The sequence below is a fragment of the Vitis riparia genome, chromosome 14 (genome assembly GCF_004353265.1).
Source record: "Vitis riparia cultivar Riparia Gloire de Montpellier isolate 1030 chromosome 14, EGFV_Vit.rip_1.0, whole genome shotgun sequence".
NCBI lineage: Eukaryota > Viridiplantae > Streptophyta > Magnoliopsida > Vitales > Vitaceae > Vitis > Vitis riparia.
In genome coordinates, this window is record NC_048444.1 from 17,115,552 (window position 1) to 17,139,209 (window position 23,658).

At 37.0% G+C, this 23,658-nt stretch overlaps 1 protein-coding gene across 1 annotated transcript in view; it reads right to left on the reverse strand.

Moving 5' to 3' along the window:
* LOC117930727 (diphthine--ammonia ligase) overlaps positions 1–23,658 on the reverse strand; it is a 44,585-nt gene that overhangs the window by 3,030 nt on the left and 17,897 nt on the right. The window contains exons 6-11 of the mRNA XM_034851389.1: positions 12,948–13,030; positions 12,782–12,854; positions 11,151–11,496; positions 10,674–11,005; positions 3,938–4,275; positions 2,409–2,760 (exon numbers count right to left, since the gene is read on the reverse strand). Coding sequence (XP_034707280.1) covers positions 2,409–2,760; positions 3,938–4,275; positions 10,674–11,005; positions 11,151–11,496; positions 12,782–12,854; positions 12,948–13,030 — 1,524 coding nt within the window. The remainder of the gene's footprint in view (positions 1–2,408; positions 2,761–3,937; positions 4,276–10,673; positions 11,006–11,150; positions 11,497–12,781; positions 12,855–12,947; positions 13,031–23,658) is intronic.

Genomic DNA, 23,658 nt, shown 5'->3' on the forward strand with positions numbered 1-23,658 from the left:
GAGATTCAATGTCTATGTTAGATTTATTTGATTGGTTGGGTATTGCCTGATAGAAGGGGGTATTTTTTTTCTTCCCCCTATTTTCCTATCCTGTGTGGCCTTTGTACACCTCCTGTTTACCTTGGTGTCATTTTTTCTTAGGCACAATTAATATATTTTTTTGGCTTACCTATCACAATAAATAAATAAATAAAAATGGTAAGGGTTCAACAGAGTAAACCCCTGGTTACACCAGACATTTCTATAAACTTGGTGGGGGCATAGGTTGCCATAGTCAAGTGAATATCTGTACCAACTTCTTGAAGGCCAGAAGGGTAATAAAGCAACAAAAGTGAAGAACCAAAGTTATTGATAGGAGAGCAAGGTCAATGGTCACCATGTCAGTGAAAAGAATAATTAGGACCAAACAGTGGTCAATGAGTAAATATAGGGCTGAAAGATGAAGTCACTCTCTTGATCAATGTATAAGAAGAGCTTCTTAGCTCATGCTCCAACATTATGAAATTACAAAACTACTGCACAAGTTTGTGAGCAAGGACTTTGGGTGGCTCCAACAAGGACCGCATTTTTACAAAAGATATTTGCATAGTATAAGCAAATGATGACATATTGCCCCTAAGACAGCATCCCAAATTCAAACACCCGTTATGGAGTACATAGTCAAAATTGTTTAACTGATGCAAGACCCCACTCCTCAGGGTTAATAAAAGATATCTCATTCATTTGCACCATAGAGCAACTTGGAACTCATCTGTGAGGTTTGGATGGTTGATAACTCGATTAAAAGCAATTGGGCCCTATTTAGTCCTTTTTACCTGTTGCATTGGTTACAATGAAGAAACCAAAGTAGGGATTAATTCCAAGGTAGAACTGTGTGGTAATACTTTTTGATGGATAACTATGAAATGATATTTTAGAATCTTAAGGTTTTAAATGAAGAAGGCCAAAGAATATAAATGTAATTTTTTGGTTAACTAAGGATACAAATGAGTGCTTTGCAAATTGATAGCCAACAATTAACTAAAATTGATCATTTTCATTGTCAAGGATTAGCCATACTAAGGGAGATTGAGGACATTGCCCATTAAATTATAGGAGCATGTGCAGTTATATTGCAATCAAAGAAATGAAACCAGAGGACTTTTGAAGATATGAAGTGCTCTGATCAGGCTTAGAAGAACCTTTCCTTCTTTGAGTGGTCTACAGATTCTTTGCAAGTAATAACATTTCTTTTCTAGAATTTATTGATTGATTGGGAAGGAGTTAGGCTGATGTAAGTTTTCAGTCATTGTCCTGTTTAGCTTATTCTGTCTAGTACACTTTGCATATTTCCTATGTAGTAGGGTTGCACCCCCTTTTATTAGGTACCTATTAACTTATACCTGTTTTTTACTGATCAAAAAAGCAAATACCTATCAAGTTGAAGTGCAAATTTAGTAGGATAGCTCTGTCACTAAACTTCATGGTATAGATCCTCAGCCAGTTAACAAACTTGTTCAAAAATGAGAATAGCTGAAATAGGGCTGTTAAGATGGATGAATGGAAAAATGAGGAAGGAGAGAGTGATGACATAAGTATGAAGGTAGATGAGGTGCCAACCAGTGACAAGATGGGGAGAAATGCTGGAAGATGTTTTAGCCATGTATTATGAATGCATTAGCATAGACAAGTGATTTGATTTAAGTTGAAGGCTCCCATAGGATGAGTTATACACCAAAAAAAAAAAAAAAGGCAAATAAAAGCAGTGAGAAAGAACGTGGTTTCCAAGGATCTAACAGATGATACTGATCTAGATAGAGTCAATGAAAAATGGATTTTTGCCATCCCAAGCAGTCAGGTTTAAGACTTCTTTTAGTTCTTTGTAGACATAGGACAAAACGATTTTGAAAAATTTTCAAAGGGGAAATTCTGACACAATTCATTGCCCTACAACTTAAGACAATTTGTGTCCCAGGTCAGTTTTAGACAGTGAACTATATTTTGACAATAGATATGTCACTGAAACACAGTCTACAGATTCAACAAATATAAAGAGATAGGTTTGTGCAACCATAACAAAAATGCATGAGAGAAACTATTCTCACAATTTTTTTACTACATAACATCTTGTGCACATTCAAAATTTTATCATTTGATTAATTGCATGCACATGATAATTGATTACAGTACTGAAACATTGGCATGTCAAATATCATATCCTTGTATCATACATGGAAAAATAAATTTTTTTGAGGTCAAGCAAACACACATCTGGGGATTGAATCACTAAAAACATCTAAAAAATCTAATAGCAATTCAACAACACAAGGACAGAATAGTTGAAAGCAATCATGAAGGAAATATTAAATTTGATAAAAATCCAGGAAGAATCACATTCAGGAAATTATGGGTTCATTTAAGACACTAACCGTAATATCTTCCCAAGAGAAACCATTTCCTGCAAGGACTTTATCAAGAAGATAAATGCAAAATCTTGTTATTCTGTCAATTTGCTCATTGCCAAATCGATGATCCTGATTGTTCTGGTTACAACCTGGACACTCAGAACAAACTTTCATAGCAAGTTCATTTGTAACAGACAGGACGATCACACATATCTTCCCAGGAATAACAGATTTCTGAATGCAAGTATCATGCCAGGAAGCCTCCTGAAAATCCCAATGATTTGGTGCAATTGTGAAAGACATGTCTTCTACAGTAGTTTCAGTTGTCTTCATATCATCTTCCACATATAAGACAGGCTTTACTTCTACAAGTGCTCTGCAATATCAGAAAATGAAAAATATTAAAGATGTGACCAACTCCCTATCCACCACAATATGAGGGTGGGCTGTACTGCTTAACGTGTCCCTAATATATTTCTTTTTATCCAAAAAAAAAAAAGGGCATAGCTCTATTTTGCATGTCCCTAAGTTGTCTGATTGTATGCATTGCATGCTTACTTTGATGAAGATGGAAAGTGTGAAAATCACAAACCCCATGTGGGTCCATCTATAGACAAAAGGAATGATGGGATCATAGTTCTAAAAGACTGCACTTAAGGCACAATTGTCTCCTAGGACCTAGGGACAAGGTGAGCAAAGTGAGGCATAATATAGGGCACATGGGCAATTTTATAAAATATTTTAAATTTGAACATGTAAAGATTTTTCATATTCTCATATATCACCAAATTCAAAATTCTAATCCAAATAACAAAAAAGTCAAAGTTCCAACCATCTAAAGCAACCATTCAACAAAAAATAATGTAATAAATTTTGAGTAAAATGTCTGAAATATTAAGAATAAATGGGTAGGACAAAGAATCTACGTTTAACTATTTGGATGCTCAGAAACTTAGACACCAGAGGAAAATTATAGCACTTTCTAGGTGTTGACATTGTTTTGCCCTCCACTGTTCAGTTTTAAAAAAGGGCTAGAGTGACATTGTATTACCCTGAGTCAAGGCATGTCCTTGATAGGTGAGGTGCCATAGCTGGGGAGCTGTTGCTGTACCTTTGGCCTACGCATGTTTAAGGATTGTCTTTAACAACTATGCATGAGATGTGATAAGAGATTACTTTCATGAGATTTCTAGACCACTCAAACTTTGAGGGAACAAAAGCTTATATTGGTATTTTACCAGATAAAGCATTATCATAATTTTAAAAGTCAATTATAATTTCCTCGTGGGAATTTTAGTTTGCTTAGTCTTGAAGTGTTTCATTATCATGTGACCACCATTGTCACTTATGGCTCATTACCAAACTAGAAATTTCAAGAATAAAAGTATTTAAAAAAGAAGATAAAGTTCACAAGGATGCCTCTTCAATAAGGCGCATATTAGCAAGCGAGGCACTATAAATAGGGAGTGGTTGCACCTTCAGCCTAGGCGCGCTTAAAGCACACCTTTTAAAACTATGTGCTGAATCAAATGCAGAAACATGTAAACTATTACCTTTTTGGAAGATCGGGCACAAGAACATACAGCAAAATGGGATACAAAACATTAGACAAGCATCCTTTATTTTCTTGAAATAACCTCATTTGCTTAAGAACTGTGTCTAGCTTGTCCTGAACTCCAATTCTTTCTGATGGTGGAATACGTGTTGAACAGTAAATGACAAAGAGAATAGCTGCATTAGATACAGAACAATTAAAGCATTTTGCCACTGCATCACTGTTTATTAGTGCTTGCTCCAGCTCCACAGTGGGGCCTCCACTGCAGAGATTCATAGTGGGAGGGTCAAGCCCCAATTGCCCAGCCATGTGAAGTATCCCCTTGTGTAAGGTTGCCTGGAAAAGAAAAAGATAAAAAGATAAAAATAAAGAAATAAAAGGCTTTACTGGAACTGAAGGATATAATGACAAAACCATATTGTAAATATTATATGCAGGGTAACAGTAACGAACAGAAACAAGGAAATAACATCTTCATTTGAGCCTTACAAGGTTACTTCAAGAAGGTTGTTAAAGTAAATCACAAAAACACACTTATCTTCTGAATATCAGAACTCAGGGAGCTCAGGACTTTCATAATTCTAAACCCTGAAACACTTAATAATGAATGACTAACCATTGGCACAAAGAGAAGCATTCTCTATTGGACTTCCTCTTGCTAGTGAACCTGTAATATATGCAAGTGGTAATTCTGGGGAAGATTGTTAATAAAGAAGGCAGGCATCTAGACAAACTTTCTAGGCATTTGGTCATTGTAGGCATCCATCATAAAGTGTATTAATAGATGCAATTCAGTTAGAAGGTGCCAAAGGTTTGTTATGCTTACCTATGTTCCTTTTGTTTCCCAGATATGAAGCAATAGCCTCCTTTATTAACTTAGCCCCATTTTTATAGCAACAAAGCACCTCCCTTTTAATACTTAGCCCCATTAAATAATAGCATCAGGTGGATGATGCATTTTTAAACTACAGTGAATAACTAATAAAAGATAGGAACAGATGCGTCCTGTGAATAATCTATCTGAAGCAAATGTTAATGCTTTGGAATGCATACATGTTGAAATCCACATTCAAAAACAACAAATGAAAAGCAGGCCTTTGACATCCACATTCAAAGCCAACAATTTACAAAGTAATACATGACCCAAAAACTAAGGGATACATGGCAGAAACCAAGAATAAATAATAGAAACCAAGCAGCACATGGTGGTGACCAAGTGGCACATGGCATCAACTATGAAGAATGCAGCATTGACCAAGCTGAAAGCAGCACTGACCAAGTAGAACGTGGCAGCAACAATCAACACATGGTACAGACCAAACCACACATGGTAAGATAAAAATGATCTTACCATAAAGATTGTTAAGCTACCAACTTTTCTAAAAGATTAAACTATCAGGATTTGGGCCCACTATGCACATCATGCTCTAACACCCTTCTCACATGCAGCTACATACCTGCACATGGAGAGATAGATAGACAGGTATACAAATCACATACTTGTGATCACAAATAAACAGACTGAGGGATAGACAGGTAGGCAGATAAAGAGATGGGAGTTAACTAGAGCTCTAATACTATGTTGAGCAACTAATTGGCCTAAAAGGTTAAGCTGTTAGGATTTGGGTCCATTATGCATATGATGCTCTAACAAAGATGAACATACAATTTAATAGCAAAACTATTAAAGTGAGGCCCACTTGTTAGCTTGGTGTACATTATTAGCCTATTACCTAAGAGTTTAAGCTTTTGAGTCAAATTGGTGACTTAACATAATATAAAAGCTTTGGCTAACTAGAGGTCTTCAATTGAAGTCTCTTTATCTATTTATTTATTTGTTTATCTATGATTTGTGGTGTGTCTCCACATGCAAGTAACAGCTTGCACATGAGGGAGGGTGGCTACCTAGTGTATATTATTGTTTTGTTACCTAAAAACTCAGGCTTTTGGATCAAATTGATAGCTTAATGTGGTAATGGAGCTTTCTTTAACTAGGGGTCTTGAATTTGGGTCATTTTGTTTGTTTATGTTGAATATAATTAATGAATTTATAGTGTACAATCTTTCCTTTTTAATATAGGCCACATGTATGGTAGTTAGGACTCCTAGCCTTGTATATATATATTTTCTCAATTGTAAGTAGACACAATATGAATGAGAATCAAGGTTTTCTTCTCTCTCTCTCTTAACATGGTATCAGAGCCAAGGGAGAAAACCTAATTCTTTCCAATTTCCCCGTGTCATCAATTCCGGGAAACCTTCCTGTAGACACACCTATGGATCCGAATGTCAAACTTGTACCAGGACAGGGGGAGCCTTTAGGAGACCCTGGGAGATATCGACGGCTCGTAGGTAAATTGAACTATCTCACCATTACTCGTCCAGACATTTCTTTTCCTGTGAGTGTTGTTAGTCAATTCCTACAGTCACCATGTGATAGCCATTGGGATGCCGTAATCCGCATTCTTCGATATATCAAAACTACACCAGGCCAAGGTGTGTTCTACAAGAACAGAGGTCATACTCAGGTTGTTGGTTACACAGATGTAGATTGGGTTGGCTCACCCACAGATAGACGTTCCACTTCAGGGTACTGTGTTTTTATTGGAGGTAATCTAATATCTTGGAAGAGTAAGAAACAAGATGTAGTGGCCAGATCTAGTGCTGAAGCTGAGTATCGAGCTATGGCTTTGGCAACATGTGAACTCATATGGTTGAGACATCTTCTTCGAGAGTTGAGATTTGGAAATGATGAACAGATGAAACTCATCTGTGATAACCAGGCCGCATTACATATTGCATCCAATTCAGTCTTTCATGAAAGGACCAAACATATTGAAGTTGATTGTCACTTCATTATAGAGAAGATCGCATCAGGATGTGTTGCTACAAGTTTTGTTAATTCAAATGATCAACTAGCAGACATTTTTACTAAATCTTTCAGAGGTCCTAGGATTAAATACATTTATAACAAGCTTGGTGCATATGACGTATATGCTCCAGCTTGAGGGGGAGTGTTGAATATAATGAATTTATAGTGTACAATCTTTCCTTTTTAATATAGGTCACATGTATGGTAGTTAAGACTCCTAGCCTTGTATATATATATTTTCTCAATTGTAAGTAGACACAATATGAATGAGAATCAAGGTTTTCTTCTCTCTCTCTCTTAACAGTTTATTTCCCATCTATTCATCAGCGATCTATGATTAGCTTCTCCATGAGAGGGTAATGGACCCTATCTGATTGAGGGTGTTAGCTTGGTATAAATTGTTGTCCCATTACCTAAGAGCTTAGACATGTGGATCAAATTGATGGCTTAACGCCCTTGGGCATCATTTAAGAAATGAAATGAGGCCTACCATATGCTATATAACTAGCAATCCATATATCCTTATACACCATGATACTTAACACCTATCAAGATTCATGGCAAGATAGGGTCTTAAGATCCTAAAATTTACTATTAGTTTTCCCTGTTGAATTGAATGTAAGATAATTGGAGGATCTTAGTTTGGGAGTTCAAGGGCTAACTGAACTCATCTCATGAGCAAATCATCTTTTGTAAGCCAATCTTCTAAAAAGGTCAAAGTGTGAATTAGATTGTGACACATGTTTGATCTTACTTGGAAAACACCAATGACAGTATTAAGTCACTAATTGTCATCTTAATCTTAAAGAAATCTTGCAGGGAATATCCTTTCTCAACCTTCTATATAAATGTCTTCTCTCAAAGAGGATAGAACTTCCCAAATACTGTTCAGAGGGGCTCTAGGAGAACTTCAAAAGGATCCTCTAACAAAACCTTATAAAGAACATCCCTCATGTAGATCCTAAGTCAAAGATTTGAAAAACATTAACACTTCTCTTGTCAATGACCAAAGAGATGGTTTACGAACATCCACAAATCAGGTAGTTAGAAACTTAAATATGATCATCAAAATTCTCATAATACTCTGGCAACTATGAACCTAGCCCTTAAAGGTAAGCATCCGAATCCATCCTGTTATCTCACAATTGAATGTTGCATGATCAATCCAATGATTTTTTTCTTTCTTTGTTTCTAAAAGGTAAATTTTTGTCCCCTTTGGGACTTGAACCTGGAACCTCCTTGAACCCTTTACCACTTGAGCCAAGCCTTGATAATGCCCCATAGCGTTGACTGCCTACATCAACTCCGCTAATAAGAGATATTATTTTCTCTCCTGTATGTTCAATTATTTATTTCTTATTTTATTTATTTATTTATGTTGAACCTTGATATGCATGCCAATCATATTTCACTCTACCCAAAAAGTGGGTGATAAAGCTTCCCTTGACCCTTAATAACTGGTATTAGAGCCTAGGTTCAACCTAGGTCTGAGATATGAGACAGACAACAGAATGAAAGGGCCAGAGCAGGAATTTTAGCTGCAGGGGGGGATCCATCATTCTTTCATCAGCATGTAAGAGTGTTGAGGGTGGAATCTACCTTTCTGTCATCAGGGAGCATATATAGTTGCCTCCAAACAGGTATGTACACATTACTGGATCATAAGAGGGGGGAAATATATGTAGTAAATGCCACCATGACATAGGTGTATTAGAAAAAGCAGACATAAAAGACAAAGCATATAACTCCAAAAGATGGAAGATTGAATCGACAAAATTTGAGTTAAGATGGAAGCAGTACGAACTTCTTTAGCATTCCTACTTTGGTTCAATTTCTATTTTATTTTTCTTTTATTTAGAAAACTCCTGTGTAAGAGAACTTTTACAATTCATATCCAACAAGGGCTTGAGTTTAGAATCTCTACATTTAAAATATATCATGATTTGTTTCAGAATCCCATTATAGAATCATTATAGTGGTTTTACAGGGTTTGCAAAAATGTGAAAGAGAAAAGGAAACACTAGACACAAGCAAGGAACAGGATTTATTTCAAGATATCAGTTTTGTATTAATATTTATAACTTTCTGATATCATAAGCAGATTCACAGCTCCGCAATCCTGCTTGTTTTTTTTTTTATCTAAAAGAAGCTTCATACGGCAAGGCCCCTGCCATTCTTCCCTCTATGGAACCAGGACTTGTGGACCTCCCATTTTCTATTTTTATTGGCATTACTATAGTGGATTTTTTCAAAGAAATGGACATCATTTTTTAAGCTTCTCATTGCCCACAGGGGCCCCACTGCTGTTAGCAACTGTTCTAGTGCTCCTTGAGCTAATCCCTCATTGATTTCAGGCATTAGTCTTAGTAATTACATTTATTTGCTACTATGCTGGCTGATTATAGTTCAGTAAAGATTTTAAACATGTTTGCTTGGACTATGCTATCCATCTTTGGACTTGAGCATGATTTTGGCAAATGAACCACATGTTCTAGTCATAAGTTAAATTACACTCTGCCCAACAAGTGTCAGTATCCAACAGCCTACAACAGCAGGAATAGATGATTTGCATATTTTTAGGGAATATTAGTTTTTTGGGTCATATAATCTAAATAAATAGGCTAAAGACTACAAAATTTTCACATTCTATCCCACACAACCTTTCAATTATAATAAATTTGTTGTGAAGGATATTTGACCATTAGACCACTCAAAAATGCCTATATGACCTTTTTGTCTTTTTCTACCATTTCTCTCATTATTTTTACTATTTTTATGAAGCTATTAATATTTTTATTATTACTAAATATTATGATTAATTTATTTATTCACTTTGGTATTTATACTATTAATATTGCTTATATAATAATAATTATTAATACTATTAATTTTATGTTGTTATTAATTTACTATTTATATTATTAATATTATGTTTTATTCATGTATTTACTTAAAATATGAGTTCCATCGAAGAATTGTTAATACTATTATTCTAATAATAATAATAATAAGAGCAAATAGAGAAAAGGACAAACAAACACTTATGATCATTCTAATAATAAAAGAAGTTTTAAAAATAAAAGAAAATATTATTATTATTATTATTATTATTATTATTATTATTAGAAAAAATAAAGAAAAGACAAAAAAGTTAGCTTTATCTTTTCATCTATCATGGACTTACCACTAAATTTTAAAAATTGATATCCTTTAAACCAATTTTATATATACATATATATACATACACACACACCCTAAAGCATAATCATCCCATATTTTTATATGGATAGCTGACTCCAATGAGATAATATCACGTATTTTTGTGATGACTTGGGATCTTATACTATAAAGCCCATGTGGTTGCACATTTAGTGCACTTCTTATCATATTATATGTGGTCAACTGGCTTTTATTGATTTCATAAATATGAATTTTTAATTATTTATACAATTGTGAGATTTTGTGTTTTGTTCATCCCAAGATGCCAATCTATCAATTGTAATCCTACTTGTCCTAGAAGGACAAAATATCATAACCAATAACATAACTAATAGGACCTAGCCTCCACCTTGGTCTCTTCCTCACCCGAGGATGCCTCCCTTGGAGCCAAAGACATTATGAGCCCTTTGTTACAGTAGTATTAAATTCCAAAACAACTAAGACTTTTAACAATGCTTTATTAGCATTGTGGCCAATGGGATTGAATGTAAAAGGAAAAAAAAAAATAAGTCAAAGAATATGAACACAAATTCATATTTTAGAAACGATCAGCTTACATCGCCTGCCTTTGGGACGTCATTCATGCAGAAAAGGAAGAAATTAATGAATTAATAATTTATAAGAAAAAAGTTCATTTTATTACCTGGCTATATGGTCCAATACAACTGGGTGCCCAACAGGATATACTTTGTACATGCAGAACTCTTTTGCTTTGGTCATTTGTCACCAAAACTTCAACATATGCCCTCCCCAGACCTACTTGCAACAGAGGCAGTTCAATTGTACTGCGAGATGGAACACCAAGTGGGCACTTCTCCTGCGTAATATATTTCACATATATCTCATTTGCCAAAGCAAACTCATTCATATCAGAAATATAAAGATGAATATAGAGGACATTCTCCCAACCAAAGCCATATTCCATGAGCTGTGACTCAATTTTCTTTAGAACAGCCTTCATATCTTCTTGCAAACCTTCCAATGAACAAAAACCAGAATAGTTGAACTGAAACAGTTTTAACCAAATTAAGAACAAACAAGAATTTAAACTTGAAAAAGTAAAAACATCCTTATAGGGAACCCAAGTCATTACCATTCCAATAGAACATTAAATGTTTACCTGATGAAGTTTTGGATGAATCTTGCAACCAACAGCACATGGAAAATAAATTATCCTTTCTCGTTTTTGAAATGAGGAGTCTATGTTCTATAACATCATCCAAATCAGATGCTGCATCAACTGATTCACCCTTGGCTGCGCATCTTCTTAGGCAATCTCCTTGCACTTCACATACAGAATCAATTTTCTCCAAACAGGCATCATTTGTTCCATTAGTAGCACTTAAAGATATGGACTCCACCTTTTCTTCCAAATGAAAAGCCAAGGGATGAAGGATCCCTACAGGAGCTATGGAATCTGAAGAATGCAGAACGACTTGAAATTCATCAAGCACAATTCGGGCATTCTGAAAGTTCTACATGTTAAATGGCTGATACAGATATGCAAGGAAACAACATGCTATAAGATTTCCCAAAATATGACAAGTGTGATCTACACCCAAGGATGAAATATCGGTTTTTATGGATATATTGATAACTCGATTTTACGGATATATTAGGATATATTGAGAAATATCGGCGGATATTTTGATACAAAATACCGGTGAGACAAAAATTGATCAAAATTCATGAAAATGTTGAAAAAAAATTCTAAAAAATGATATGAGAAATAATAATGGACATTTTGAGGTGTTTTGTTAAAGAAATTGATATATGTATGATAGAATTTATCACATTCAATAAGAATATTCAAAATTTAAAAATACATTTTATAAAGATTTATCTAATTTGGATATATTCAATGATATTAAAGAAATAATGATATATGCATAAGTATTTTTAATTTTAAAATGTTGATAATTTTATTTATATTTTTTATTTATATCATATTTAATTATTATACAAATACATTATATTAAAATTAATTTACTCACTATAACTAATATTTTAATTAATTTATATATGTACAAAATATATATATTAATTTATGCATATATAATTTATAATATGCATTTATATATATAGATAATATTTATAATATAAATACATATTATAAGTAAAATATATAGATATGCATGTCTAATTATATAACAACAAGCAATGTTGGCCTAGCGGCGCAGGGTTTCCTGGGTTCAATCCCATGCCTCTACACCATGCAGGTTTTTTTTCATTGCATCCTTCAAATGCAATCCCACATCGGTAAGGAAGAAGATACAAGACCAATATTTAAGCTGCATTGCCACTCCAAGTCAAATGAAGCACAGCGAGCTGGGCTAGGTTTCAGAGGATCAGAATGGTGGGCCGCATCTCTGGAGCCCAATTCAAAATCTTGAAAATCAACTCAAAAAATCGATGACGAGGCATTAAAATCGCCAAAAAAAAAAGAAGAAAATATAGGGAAATATCGGATGGTCGATATTTCGGGGGTATTATCGTGTCAATACCTTCCGATACATAATATTTCAGCGATATACCATAAACCAGAAACCTTACGAGTGATGAATTCAGGCAAAACCCCTAGTTTGACAAATTAAAATATTTCTCAACACTTGAAATAGAAAAAAACTGACTTATTCACGGCATATTTGAAGTACATAAAATAAACACCCCAAAAAAAATAAAGAAATAAAGAAAAAGTGGTTGTATTGACTATTGAAAGTAAACTAATCAACACAAAATTTTGAGACTTACTCGAAAAAGAGGACAGTCAAGTGTTAATGTTTCATATTCCCCTCCTTCACCACATACATTTATTCCATATAACCTGCCAAATGATAACAAAATAATCAATCAACTATAAACAAAATGAAAACTCAATGAAGTCTGCCATATTCCTTATTCGTAAGACATGACATACTTATTCAACTTATGTAGATAGGACTGCAGGTTCATTATTTCTTTCCCCAAGTGCTTGGCAGGGTCCAACCCCATGGCTGCAACCTGTGACATTCAAAGAGGAGGCCACATTTCAATCCACAAGCTATTGAGCACAGTTATTAGAAAAAGTGGCTACAGTGTAAACCAGAGTTGCCATGATGCAAAGAAGAGGAGGAAATGAAGTACCAAATTTGTGAGAGCACAACCACACGATATATGAATAAATGAGCATATAATCTATTTAACATATATATTTCTTACATGGCAACATAATATACCTTTTGCTTTAATATATTTTGTCCCCATTTTCATAACTAATAACTCTAGTGCTCTTGAGGCCTAGCTCAAAGGGTTGGGATGGGTTTGTGGGAGGTTCTAGGCTCAAGTCCCAATGGAGACAAAAATGGAAAAAAGAAAAAAAAAAAAACTATACTTATAGTATTTGAAATAATGTTACATTCAATATGTATTGCGTCTATAGCACACAATTGTAAGTTGGTACAAAATGGTTCAACTAAAAGTTTGGATGTGTATATCTATAAGCAGATACATGTTGGCACATGATGAAACCTAGTTATTAGCTAAAATCACAATTAAAAACACATCAAAGTGCAACTATCTTAACACAAACTTAGGTTTGATGAATTTCCTAGTGTGTATTGGAGGACTTCATATGCATAAATGGAGAACCATTTGCCAGTTAAGCATGCTATCATCCCCAAACAGTGATAAAATAGTAAATCAGGCTTCAAACCCAAGCATATTGTGCAGAAGACTTATACGTGTCTAAAGAAGTGAATTTTTATCAATACACTTGAGAGAGAACAACAAAAGACAGAAACCAAAAATATAAAACAGCCACTAAAGGACCTCAAAACAGCCTAGGAGGCTTGGATGAATATAGATCTCCACAAATGTAGCACCAAATAGTCAACCACCTGGTTAGCAGATGTAGGTCCCCCCCACCACAACAAATGAGCAGACTACCAAGGCCTCTTCCTTGAAGGCCCACAAAATAATAACTAAGGAATCCTCCTCCATGAGACAGTTTCTAGAACCAAACCAGTAGCCATATTTAAACTCTCCTGAGGACTAAACATCAGCATCAATAACCTTCCCAATACCAATTGATTTCAAAAATACTCATAACATTTCCCAACTGTAATATCTAGTAACCCTCCGAAGCCAAAAATACCTAAATCTCCCAACAAGAAATTCAAGCGATGTGCCTCCCCTCTTAACTGAAGAAAATTTCTCATTTGTGCACTTCAATCTCCAAAGGAAGGAGGCTCCTATGTTCATGGAATTAGTTATTCTCCTTATCCAGTGATAATAACACCAAATACCTCTATTTTTCAGATGACATAAGGAATTTCCCTCCAACAAATTTCTGGTACACAAAGAAAGAGCCTGTTTAAGGCTGTCAAGTAAATTCTACCAGATGAGGGAGGGATGAGGAGTGGTAGAACGCCTTTCATTTTTGAGAACATGTGGCTTAAGGTGGAGGAATTTAAAGAGTTGCTCAATGGTTGGTGGATGGAGCTTGGAGCCTTTAGTTTATTTTGCCTTCAAAATTGGATGTGTTGAAGGCCAGACTGAAGGTGTCCAAAAGGTGCTAGCTTCAAATCAGGTGGGTTCATGGGATTCTAAAGAGAGGGAATCACCTCTCTCTCATAAGGAGGAGGAAGCTAGAAGGGTAGCAAAAGAAAATTACCACATGTAGGCTCTTCTAGAGGAAGTCTTGTGGAGAAGTCTAGAGAGATTTGGTTGAAGGAGGGGGACAAGAACACCAAATTCTTTCACAAACGGGCTAATGGACATAGAAGAAGAAATTTTTTGGCCAAGATCAAGGTGAATGGGGAGTGGCTCTTAGGGGAGAGTGACATTAACATTGGAGTAAACCTAACATTTCACCATCTACTCTCTGATGTGGGGAAGTGAAGACCTAACATCAATGGCATCTCTTTTAGGGCTTCGAATTGGTAGGACGCAATGGAGGGGACTTTTTTAAAGTTGGGGACAAAACTCCTAGTTCCAATGGGTTTTCTATGACGTTTTGGCATTCCAATTGGGATTTTGGGAAAGATGAGGTCATGAGGTTTTTTAGGGATTTTTTTTATCATGGCAAGTTAGAAAGGAGTCTTAATGCCACTTTTCTGGTTTTAAAACAAAAGAAAGGGAGTGCGGAGGACTTGAAAGATTTCAAGTCAATTAGTCTGGTGAGCGGTTTGTATAAACTTCTAGCAAAGGTTTTGGCAAACAAGTTAAAGAAAGTAGTGGGAAAAGTGGTAGCCAAGTTTCAAAGTGCTTTATAGAGAGGAGGCAAATTTTAGACGCAATTCTCATAGGCAATAAGGCAATTGATTCCATGTTGAAGGACAACTCTAGTGTTACAAATGTAGAAGAATTGGCGATGGAGTTAGGTTGTAAGGTAGGGAAGATTCCAACTACTTACTTAAGGTTGCCATTGAGTGCCCCTTTCAAGTTAGCAGTGGTATGGGATGAATGGAAGAGAGGTTTCGTAGAAGACTATCAATGTGGAAAAGGCTATATATTTCTAAAGGGGAAAAGCTTACGTTGATTAGAAGTACATTGTCCAACTTACTAATATATTACATGTCCTTGTTTGCAATCCCTAGAAAGGTTAGACTGATGTTAGAGAAGATTCAAAGGGATTTTCTTTAGGAATGCGAGACTTTGGAGAAAAAGTCTCATTTAGTAAGATGGTTGGTTGTTTGCATAGATAGCAAGAAAGGGGGTTTGGCATTAGAAACCTCACTCTAAGGAATCTGGCTCTCCTTGGTAAGTGGAGTGGGAGATATGTTTCTTAAGGAGATATTTTTGGAAGCAAATTATAAAGGAGAAGTATGGATAGGAGGAAGCAGGTTGACACTCTAACGAAGTAAGAGATGGTTACGATGTTGGAGTATGGAAAGCTATAAGGAAAGGGTGAGATCTTTTCCTCAATAAAGCCTCCTTTAAAGTAGGTGTGGTGAGGAGCCCTTATTTGTTTCTTTCCCCTCCTTATATGCGATAGCACTGTCTAAGAAGGCTTGGGTGTTGGATTTATGGGAAGATTCAAGAAAGAAGGATCATTGGAATTCAAGCTTCTCTAGGCACTTTAACAATTGGGAGTTGGATATTGTTGAGACTTTCTTCTCTGGATTGCTAGAGAAGTCAATTCGAAAGAAAGAGAACAATGTGACCTGGAAGGTTTCTAAGAAGGGAGTGTTTTCAATTAATTCTTTCTATATGGCCTTGGAATTCAAGAGGTCAATCCCCTTTCCAACAAACATTTTAGAATCTATGGGTCTGATCCAAAGCAAGTTCTTTTACTTGGGAAGCCAGTTGAGGGAAAGTTTTGATATCAAATCAGCTTCAGAAAAGAAGGCGGATTCTAATGAATAGATGTTTTCTTAGTAAACTTGAGGAGGAATCTATAGATCATATTCTGCTTCATTGTGACAAGGCAAGGTTTCTATTTTTTGATGGGTACTAACAAGGCAAGATTTATATGGCATCTTCTATTCTTATTTGGTGTAGTATGGGTGATCCCCTCTTTAATGAAAGAAACTACGTTATGTTAGTATAGAAGGTGTGGGGGAGTCGCCCCTCTCTGCAATTTTTAGACAATTTGGCAAGAACAAAACCGAAGAGCATTTGAAAACGTGGAAAAGATTAACCAAACATTAAAAACTCTTGTTCCTCACCAATCTTTCAGCTTGGGTGAGCATGTACATAAGAAAAGGCTCGATGCCTTTGTGTGATTTTGTAGATCAAGTGGGGTCTCCTTAAGAGTGAGGGTGCTTTTTTTTGGCTCCTTTTTTTAAGGCCTTTCCTTTAGGTGCCTCTTGTATGCATCTTGTGTACTCCAGTGTAATTTTTTGTTGTTACATTATATATGCCTTTCTTTGCCCATCTAAAAAAAAAATTGAATCTACATGGGGAAAATGAGTGCAAAGATACTTCATTTTTATTCTATTACTTATGCAAGTGGCTCTCTAGTCCAAAGATATGAAACTTAGTAGAGCACGCAGGAAATACCCGAAGAGATTTAAGAAATTGTCCCACAATTCTTCACTAGATTTGATCTTATCTAAAAATACTTTGTAGTTCCCTCCAACTATAATACCCTTAGATAGAACTCTACCCCTCCTACTCACATAAAAACCCTAAAAAAAACATTCTTTATATATCCTTCAAGGCTACCAAGATGACCACAGCAAAAAAGAAAAGCCCTTGCCTTGGCTATTGCCAACTGATTCTAGCAGCCAAACATAGGACGCATAAATGAAGGTTATTGACTTATAATTCCTTTGATCTTTTTATTTTCTTCTCCAATCATAACCAAAATAACCCCTACAAAGCTCTTAGTCCTGACATTTGTAAGTTGTGCATGAAGCATGGAGAATCAGCAGATCATCTTTTTCTATATTGCTCTTTGACGATGGGGTTGTGGCACAGATTATTTCAGTTAGCCAAGATGGATTGGGTTCCCCCGCGGAGCATCTCCGACATGATGTCCATCAATTATAAGGGTTTTGGTTTATCTAAAAGAGGGATAGTTTTGTGGCAAGCTGCGTGCATTGCTTTAATTTAGGTTGTGTGGCAGGAAAGAAATGCGAGGATATTTGAGGATAAAACAAGGAATTCAGAGCATCTTTGGGATGCTATTCATTTCCTTGCTTCTCTTTGGGCTTTTTGTTCCAAGGTTTTTAAGGGGATCCCCCTTAATGTGTTACAACTTGATTGGCTAGCAGTGTGTAGCTCCAATGGGTTGGTCTAACCTAGAGAGTTTATTTGTTTTTACATTCTATATTCTTGTTTTTGTATTCTTGTAGTTTAGATTTTCTTTGGTGGGAGGATTCCTCATCCTTCTCTTATACTTCTTTTTTCTATCAATATATATCTTTGTCATTTCCTATCAAAAAAAAAAAAAAAAAATCATAACCAAAATAACATGTTGTATAAAAAGGATAAGAAAAAAGATAGATGCAAGGATGAGTAGTCATTCAAGCTAAGAAAATGTACAAGAGAAAAACACAAAGAGAATAAAAGGACAAAGTAACTTTCATTGGGGCAACCCAGATCTGACAGCCTCCCCCTTCTATCACTATTCTAATTGCTTTTGAACACAGCATGATAAATACTGAGGGTCACCCCAGAGAATTCCTTGGGTAGATACATCCAAGTGACGTGAGGTAAAATATGCTCTCCAACAACTTGCCCTTTGAAAATCCCTGCATTACTTTTGAGCCAATAACCCACAAGGTGGCTAGGATTTCTCCTGGACCCCTGAAAGGAAATCACCCAAAAGTTTGGAAGTCCTATAGGAGCTACCCACAAAACCCTTGCATAGAGAACAATTTCTGCCATAACTCCAATGCAAAGGGCAATGTAGGGAAAGGCAGCCCAGTGACTCCTCACTCTCCAAGCACGGAAAGTGACACTTGGGCTAATGGTTTTATAGGTCCTCCAAAGATGGAACAAATTGTCAACATTCACCTTCTCATTAACCACCCAGGAAAAGATTCTGAATTTTGGAGGACTCTTAGTAGACTGTATGAACCTGACTTCAGGACGAGGAAATGAAGAATGGCATAATATTTCTTGGAGTATAAAAAAGGATTAGGGAGAGGAAGGTCATCCAATGGTATTCCTCCAAGTTTGAATCAAATAATTAGCATTGACCTTCTTGTCAGCCACTATACAACAAGGCTTAACTTTTAAACAACTTTTCATTTTCCCAATTAATTTAGTTTTGATGGAAAATGGTCATGACTTATGTCCTACTCATGAAAAGAACCTAAAACTCTTCTACCCAAAATGCAACAAAGTTCACCAGGAGTAGAAAAAGATAAACCTATTCTAAAGAATGGTAGAGTAGGTCATCAATATCCCTATCATCAAAATCCCTTCACAAGTTAGTTTAAAGTAGTGGTGGAACTCAAGAAATAATAGAAAATGGGGTATTTCTGCATCTTCAATCCCAAACAAGTGATTAAGAAAAATATATTGAGCAGTTGCTCCACCCACCAACAATCCTTTCAAGAATATATTTTAGAACCATCTCCAAACTATGGATCTGATAAGGGAAGACAAGTGATGATAGCCTTGGGAAGAAAAATCTTTCCAAAGAAAACAATACGAAACTACAAAAAAATTGGTTTGAAAGGAAGCAATTACCCTTTTGGAATTTAGTCAGTTCACAATAAATTAAATAAGACAAAATCCTCAAATGTGTAGAAAATATTGTGAGAATTACATGGGAAAACCTTAATGTCCAAGGAAAGGGCTTTAATATTAAAAGCTAAACATCATGGTCAGTGGGAACCAAAAAAAAAAAAAAAATTAGTATAAAGAAAGACAACATCTAAGATGGGTAAGAAGATTCAGAAATATTAGAGGAACGAGGATTATGAATGTAAATATAGATCTCACAGTAATCACACTGAAGGAAGGTGCAACAAGCTAATTAGTGAAGGCCCTGTTTGTCCAGTATTTTTAAGATTCTCAGGTACTTTCTTCATACTCTTAAAGTTCTCTACAGAATATGCCTATACACTAAAATACTTTTTTTTTTTTTTTGATAAATGAGCGCATGTATATAAAATTAGGCAAAAAGCCACAAAGCATACAGGGAGTATACAAAGTAGCCTACGCAAAAACAAAAGCAACACTCACCATCCCTTAGGGAGTGGCAAGCCATCCCAAAAAACCTAAAAGCGAAGAGGACTCCTCTCCCATATACACCCTAGCCCAACTCCACAAATTACAAACAAACGAATTTTTTAGCTTCTAAATAGCTAGAGATCCCCCCCTAAAGGCTAATCTATTTCTCTCCTTCCAAACCGTCCAAAAAATACACAAAGGAATGGAAGACCAAATCCTTTTCCTCTTTTTCCCCACAAAAGGGCCCCTCCAACTTTCTAACAACTCTTTGACTTTCTCTGGGAACACCCAATTAGCCCCAAACAAGGCCAAGACAATCTCCCAAAGAGCCTTTACAACTGTACAGTGTAAAAGAATATGATTTACAGATTCCTCTTCACAACCACACAAAAAACACCGGTTTGGAAGCTGCCAGCCCCGTCTTTGAAGATTATCCAAAGTTAGGACCTTCTCCCAAGAAGCCTCCCAAGCAAAAAAAGCAACTTTGGTTGGAACCTTGTCCACCCAAATGCTCTTTTTCGGGAAAGTAATGGCATTAAACCCTGTCAACAACTTGTAAGCATCTCTAATCCGAAAGCGACCATGTCCCTCTCCTTTTCATATCACTGCGTCCTCTTCACTAGAGATCCTCAAGTCCCTCAACATATGCAGCAGCTCTCCCAAGGCGTTCAACTCCCAATCATTGAAGTTTCTAGATAATCTTATGTTCCATCCTCCTTGACCGAGGCTCGAATCCCACATCTCATTTACCGATGCATCCCTGTGAATCGCCAAAGCAAACAACTGGGGAAAAGCTTGGGACAACGCCTCATTTCCGCACCACAGATCAGTCCAGAAACTTACCTTAGTCCCCTTGCCCACTTTGAATTCTATATTCTCCCAACACCAAGACGACTCCTTCATAATGTCCCTCCAAACCCCCACCCCAAACGTTCCGCGGGCCTCCTTAGTTCTCCACCCAAAACCCAACTGGCCATACTTCACCCCAATCACCTTCCTCCAGAAGCTATCTTCCTCAAAGGCAAACCGCCAAATCCATTTCCCCAACAGGGCCTTGTTCAAGAGATCAATTCTCCGAATGCCAAGACCCCCACTCTCCTTTTGGGTGCATACCACCTCCCAATTGATTAGATGGAGTTTTCTTTCAGCACTTCCCCCTCCCCAAAGAAAATCCCTCTGAATTTTTTCAAGTCTCTTTACAACTAGCTTTGGCATGCGAAAAAGATACAATTGGTAAATAGGCATGCTAGCCAAAGTGCTTTTGATAAGGGTAATCCTCCCACCCTTTGACAAATATTGTCTTTTCCAAGGCAAGCCTTCTTCTCATTCTTGCTTCAACCCCATCCCACATAGCCCTGGCCTTGTACTTGGCTCCCAAAGGCAGCCCCAAATAGACTGAAGGGAGGGTCCCCACTTTGCACCCTAACTCCACCGCCAACATCTCAATATCTTCCACCTCCCCAACCGGAATTACTTCACTTTTAGCAAGGTTTATTCTAAGACCAGAGGCTGCCTCAAACCACATCAGAATCCAGCTTAGGTGGGTCATGTGATTTCGTCTTGCTTCACAAAAAATGATCGTGTCATCAGCAAATAATAGATGGGATACATTTGTCTCCATTCCCCCCCTCCCTTGAATGTTACAACCTGAAATGAAGCCCCCATCAACGGCCTTTCTTAACATAGCGCTTAGAACTTCCATTCCCAACACAAAGAGATAGGGGGAGAGTGGGTCTCCTTGGCGTAGCCCCCTAGAATTGGGGAAATAACCAGCTGGAACCCCGTTCACCAGAATAGAGAAGCTTGCCGATGAAATGCACCACCAAATCCATTTCATCCAACGATCCCCGAAGCCCATCTTTCGCATGACCTTCATGAGGAAGCTCCAATTCATACTATCATAGGCTTTTTCAATATCCAGCTTACATATCAACCCTTTCTCTTTGCGTTTAAGCCAATAGTCAGTCACCTCATTGGCTATGAGTGATGCATCTAATATCTGTCTACCCCTCACAAAAGCATTTTGATCCGGCGAAACCACCTTGTCTAACACCCCCTTAATTCTATTGGCTAGCACTTTGGCCAAAAGCTTGTACAAACCCCAAATCAAACTGATGAGTCTGAAATCCCCCAAGTCCTCCACCCCCCCTTTCTTAGGAATGAGGAGTTTGGGATCTAGGAGGTTCATTGGTTAGGGTGCTTTGGACGCTCAGGGAGCTGCAGGAGGGATCCTGATATGCTGGGACAAAAGAACCCTGGAAATCATTGAGATAGAGAGGGGTCAGTTTTCAATCTCGTGCGGACTTAGGAATGTAGAAGATGGGAAGGTCTGGATTTTTACAGGGGTGTATGGCCCATTCACCAAAGAAGATAGGGAGACCCTCTGGGGGGAGCTTGGGGCTATAAGGGGAATCTGGGATGATCCCTGGTGCGTAGGAGGAGACTTCAATGTCACTCTATCCCTTGAGGAGAGGAGCAATCAGGGGAGGCTGACTGGTGCCATGAGAAGATTTGCTCAGGTGGTGGATGAATTAGAGCTTCTGGATACTCCCTTGCAAGGGGGGGTGGCTTCGTGGAGTGGGGGGAGGAATAACCAAGCTTGGGCTAGACTGGACCGATTTCTAGTGTCTCAAGATTGGCTTGACTGCTTCAGTGGGGTTAGTCAGTGTAGGCTGCCCAGACCCACCTCTGACCATTTTCCCATTCTTCTGAATGGTGGAGGGGTCAGGAAGGGCCCATCCCCTTCAGGTTTGCGAATATGTGGCTCAAAGTTGATGGGTTTAAGGAGCTTCTTCGGGGTTGGTGGCAGGAGGCGGGGGGGAGGGGAAGGGCTAGTTTCAGATTGGCCACAAAATTGAAGTCTCTGAAGGAGAAGATCAAAATCTGGAACAGGGATGTGTTTGGGAGGGTTGAAGTCAACAAAAATCTAGCCTTGCAACAAGTAGAATTTTGGGATAGGGTGGAGAGGGATAGGATTCTAACTGAAAGAGAGACAGAGATGAAAACAGAGGCTAAGGATGTTTTTAAAAAATGGGTGATCTTGGAAGAAACGCATTGGAGACAACTATCTAGGGAATTGTGGCTGAGGGAAGGCGATAAGAACACGGGATTCTTCCACAGGATGGCTAATGCTCATAGAAGAAATAACTCCATGGAGAAGATTAGAATCGGTGGGAGGTGGCTGGAGGAGGAGAGGGAGGTAAGAGAGGGGGTTGTGCATGCTTTCCAGCAGTTGCTGACAGAGGAGCAATCTTGGAGAGCTGACATTGAAGGGCTGCAGCTGCAAAGGTTAAGCCATGCTGAAGCTGAAGGTCTGGAACAGCCTTTCACTGAGGTTGAGATTCATGCGGCTTTGATGGGGATGAATGGTGATAAGGCACCAGGCCCGGATGGGTTCACAGTGGCATTTTGGCAATCCTGTTGGGAGTTTGTGAAAGAGGAAATTGTGGAGTTCATACACTAAAATACTTTAAAATCTCTATCTGAAACATTTTGTGCAAGCATTCCTAATAATGCAGCCACATCTTCCCCAAAAATGCAGTCATTTCAATCAATGGAGCACTTCTAAAAACAACTATGAAATATAAGAAAAATATTAAAGTACACAAACAGATATTTTCAACTAAGTAACTGCAGGATATAATGGAAAAAAATTCAAAAACAAGTAAAAATTAGCAGATTGTACACATGTTCCCTAAGAAATTGAGTCATTTCACCAAGAAATTTCAAGAAGAAATCTCAAAGTTTTTCTATCCTGGAAAAGCAAAACGAAAAGGAAAAAGAATATTCATAAATGATAAGAAATATAGAAAATAATTTTATACAAAAAATACAAAGAGCACGCACTAATTGATAAGGAAAATCCATTAAGAAATTTAAGAATACTAAAGCAGTGGAAAGTTCATTTCTAAAGTAATTATTGAGATCTAGCTCAATGATTATTGTCATGCCCTTCCTACCAGGAGGTCTTAACTTAAATGCTGCCAATGGAGTTTTTTTTTTTTTTTTTTTTTTAATTT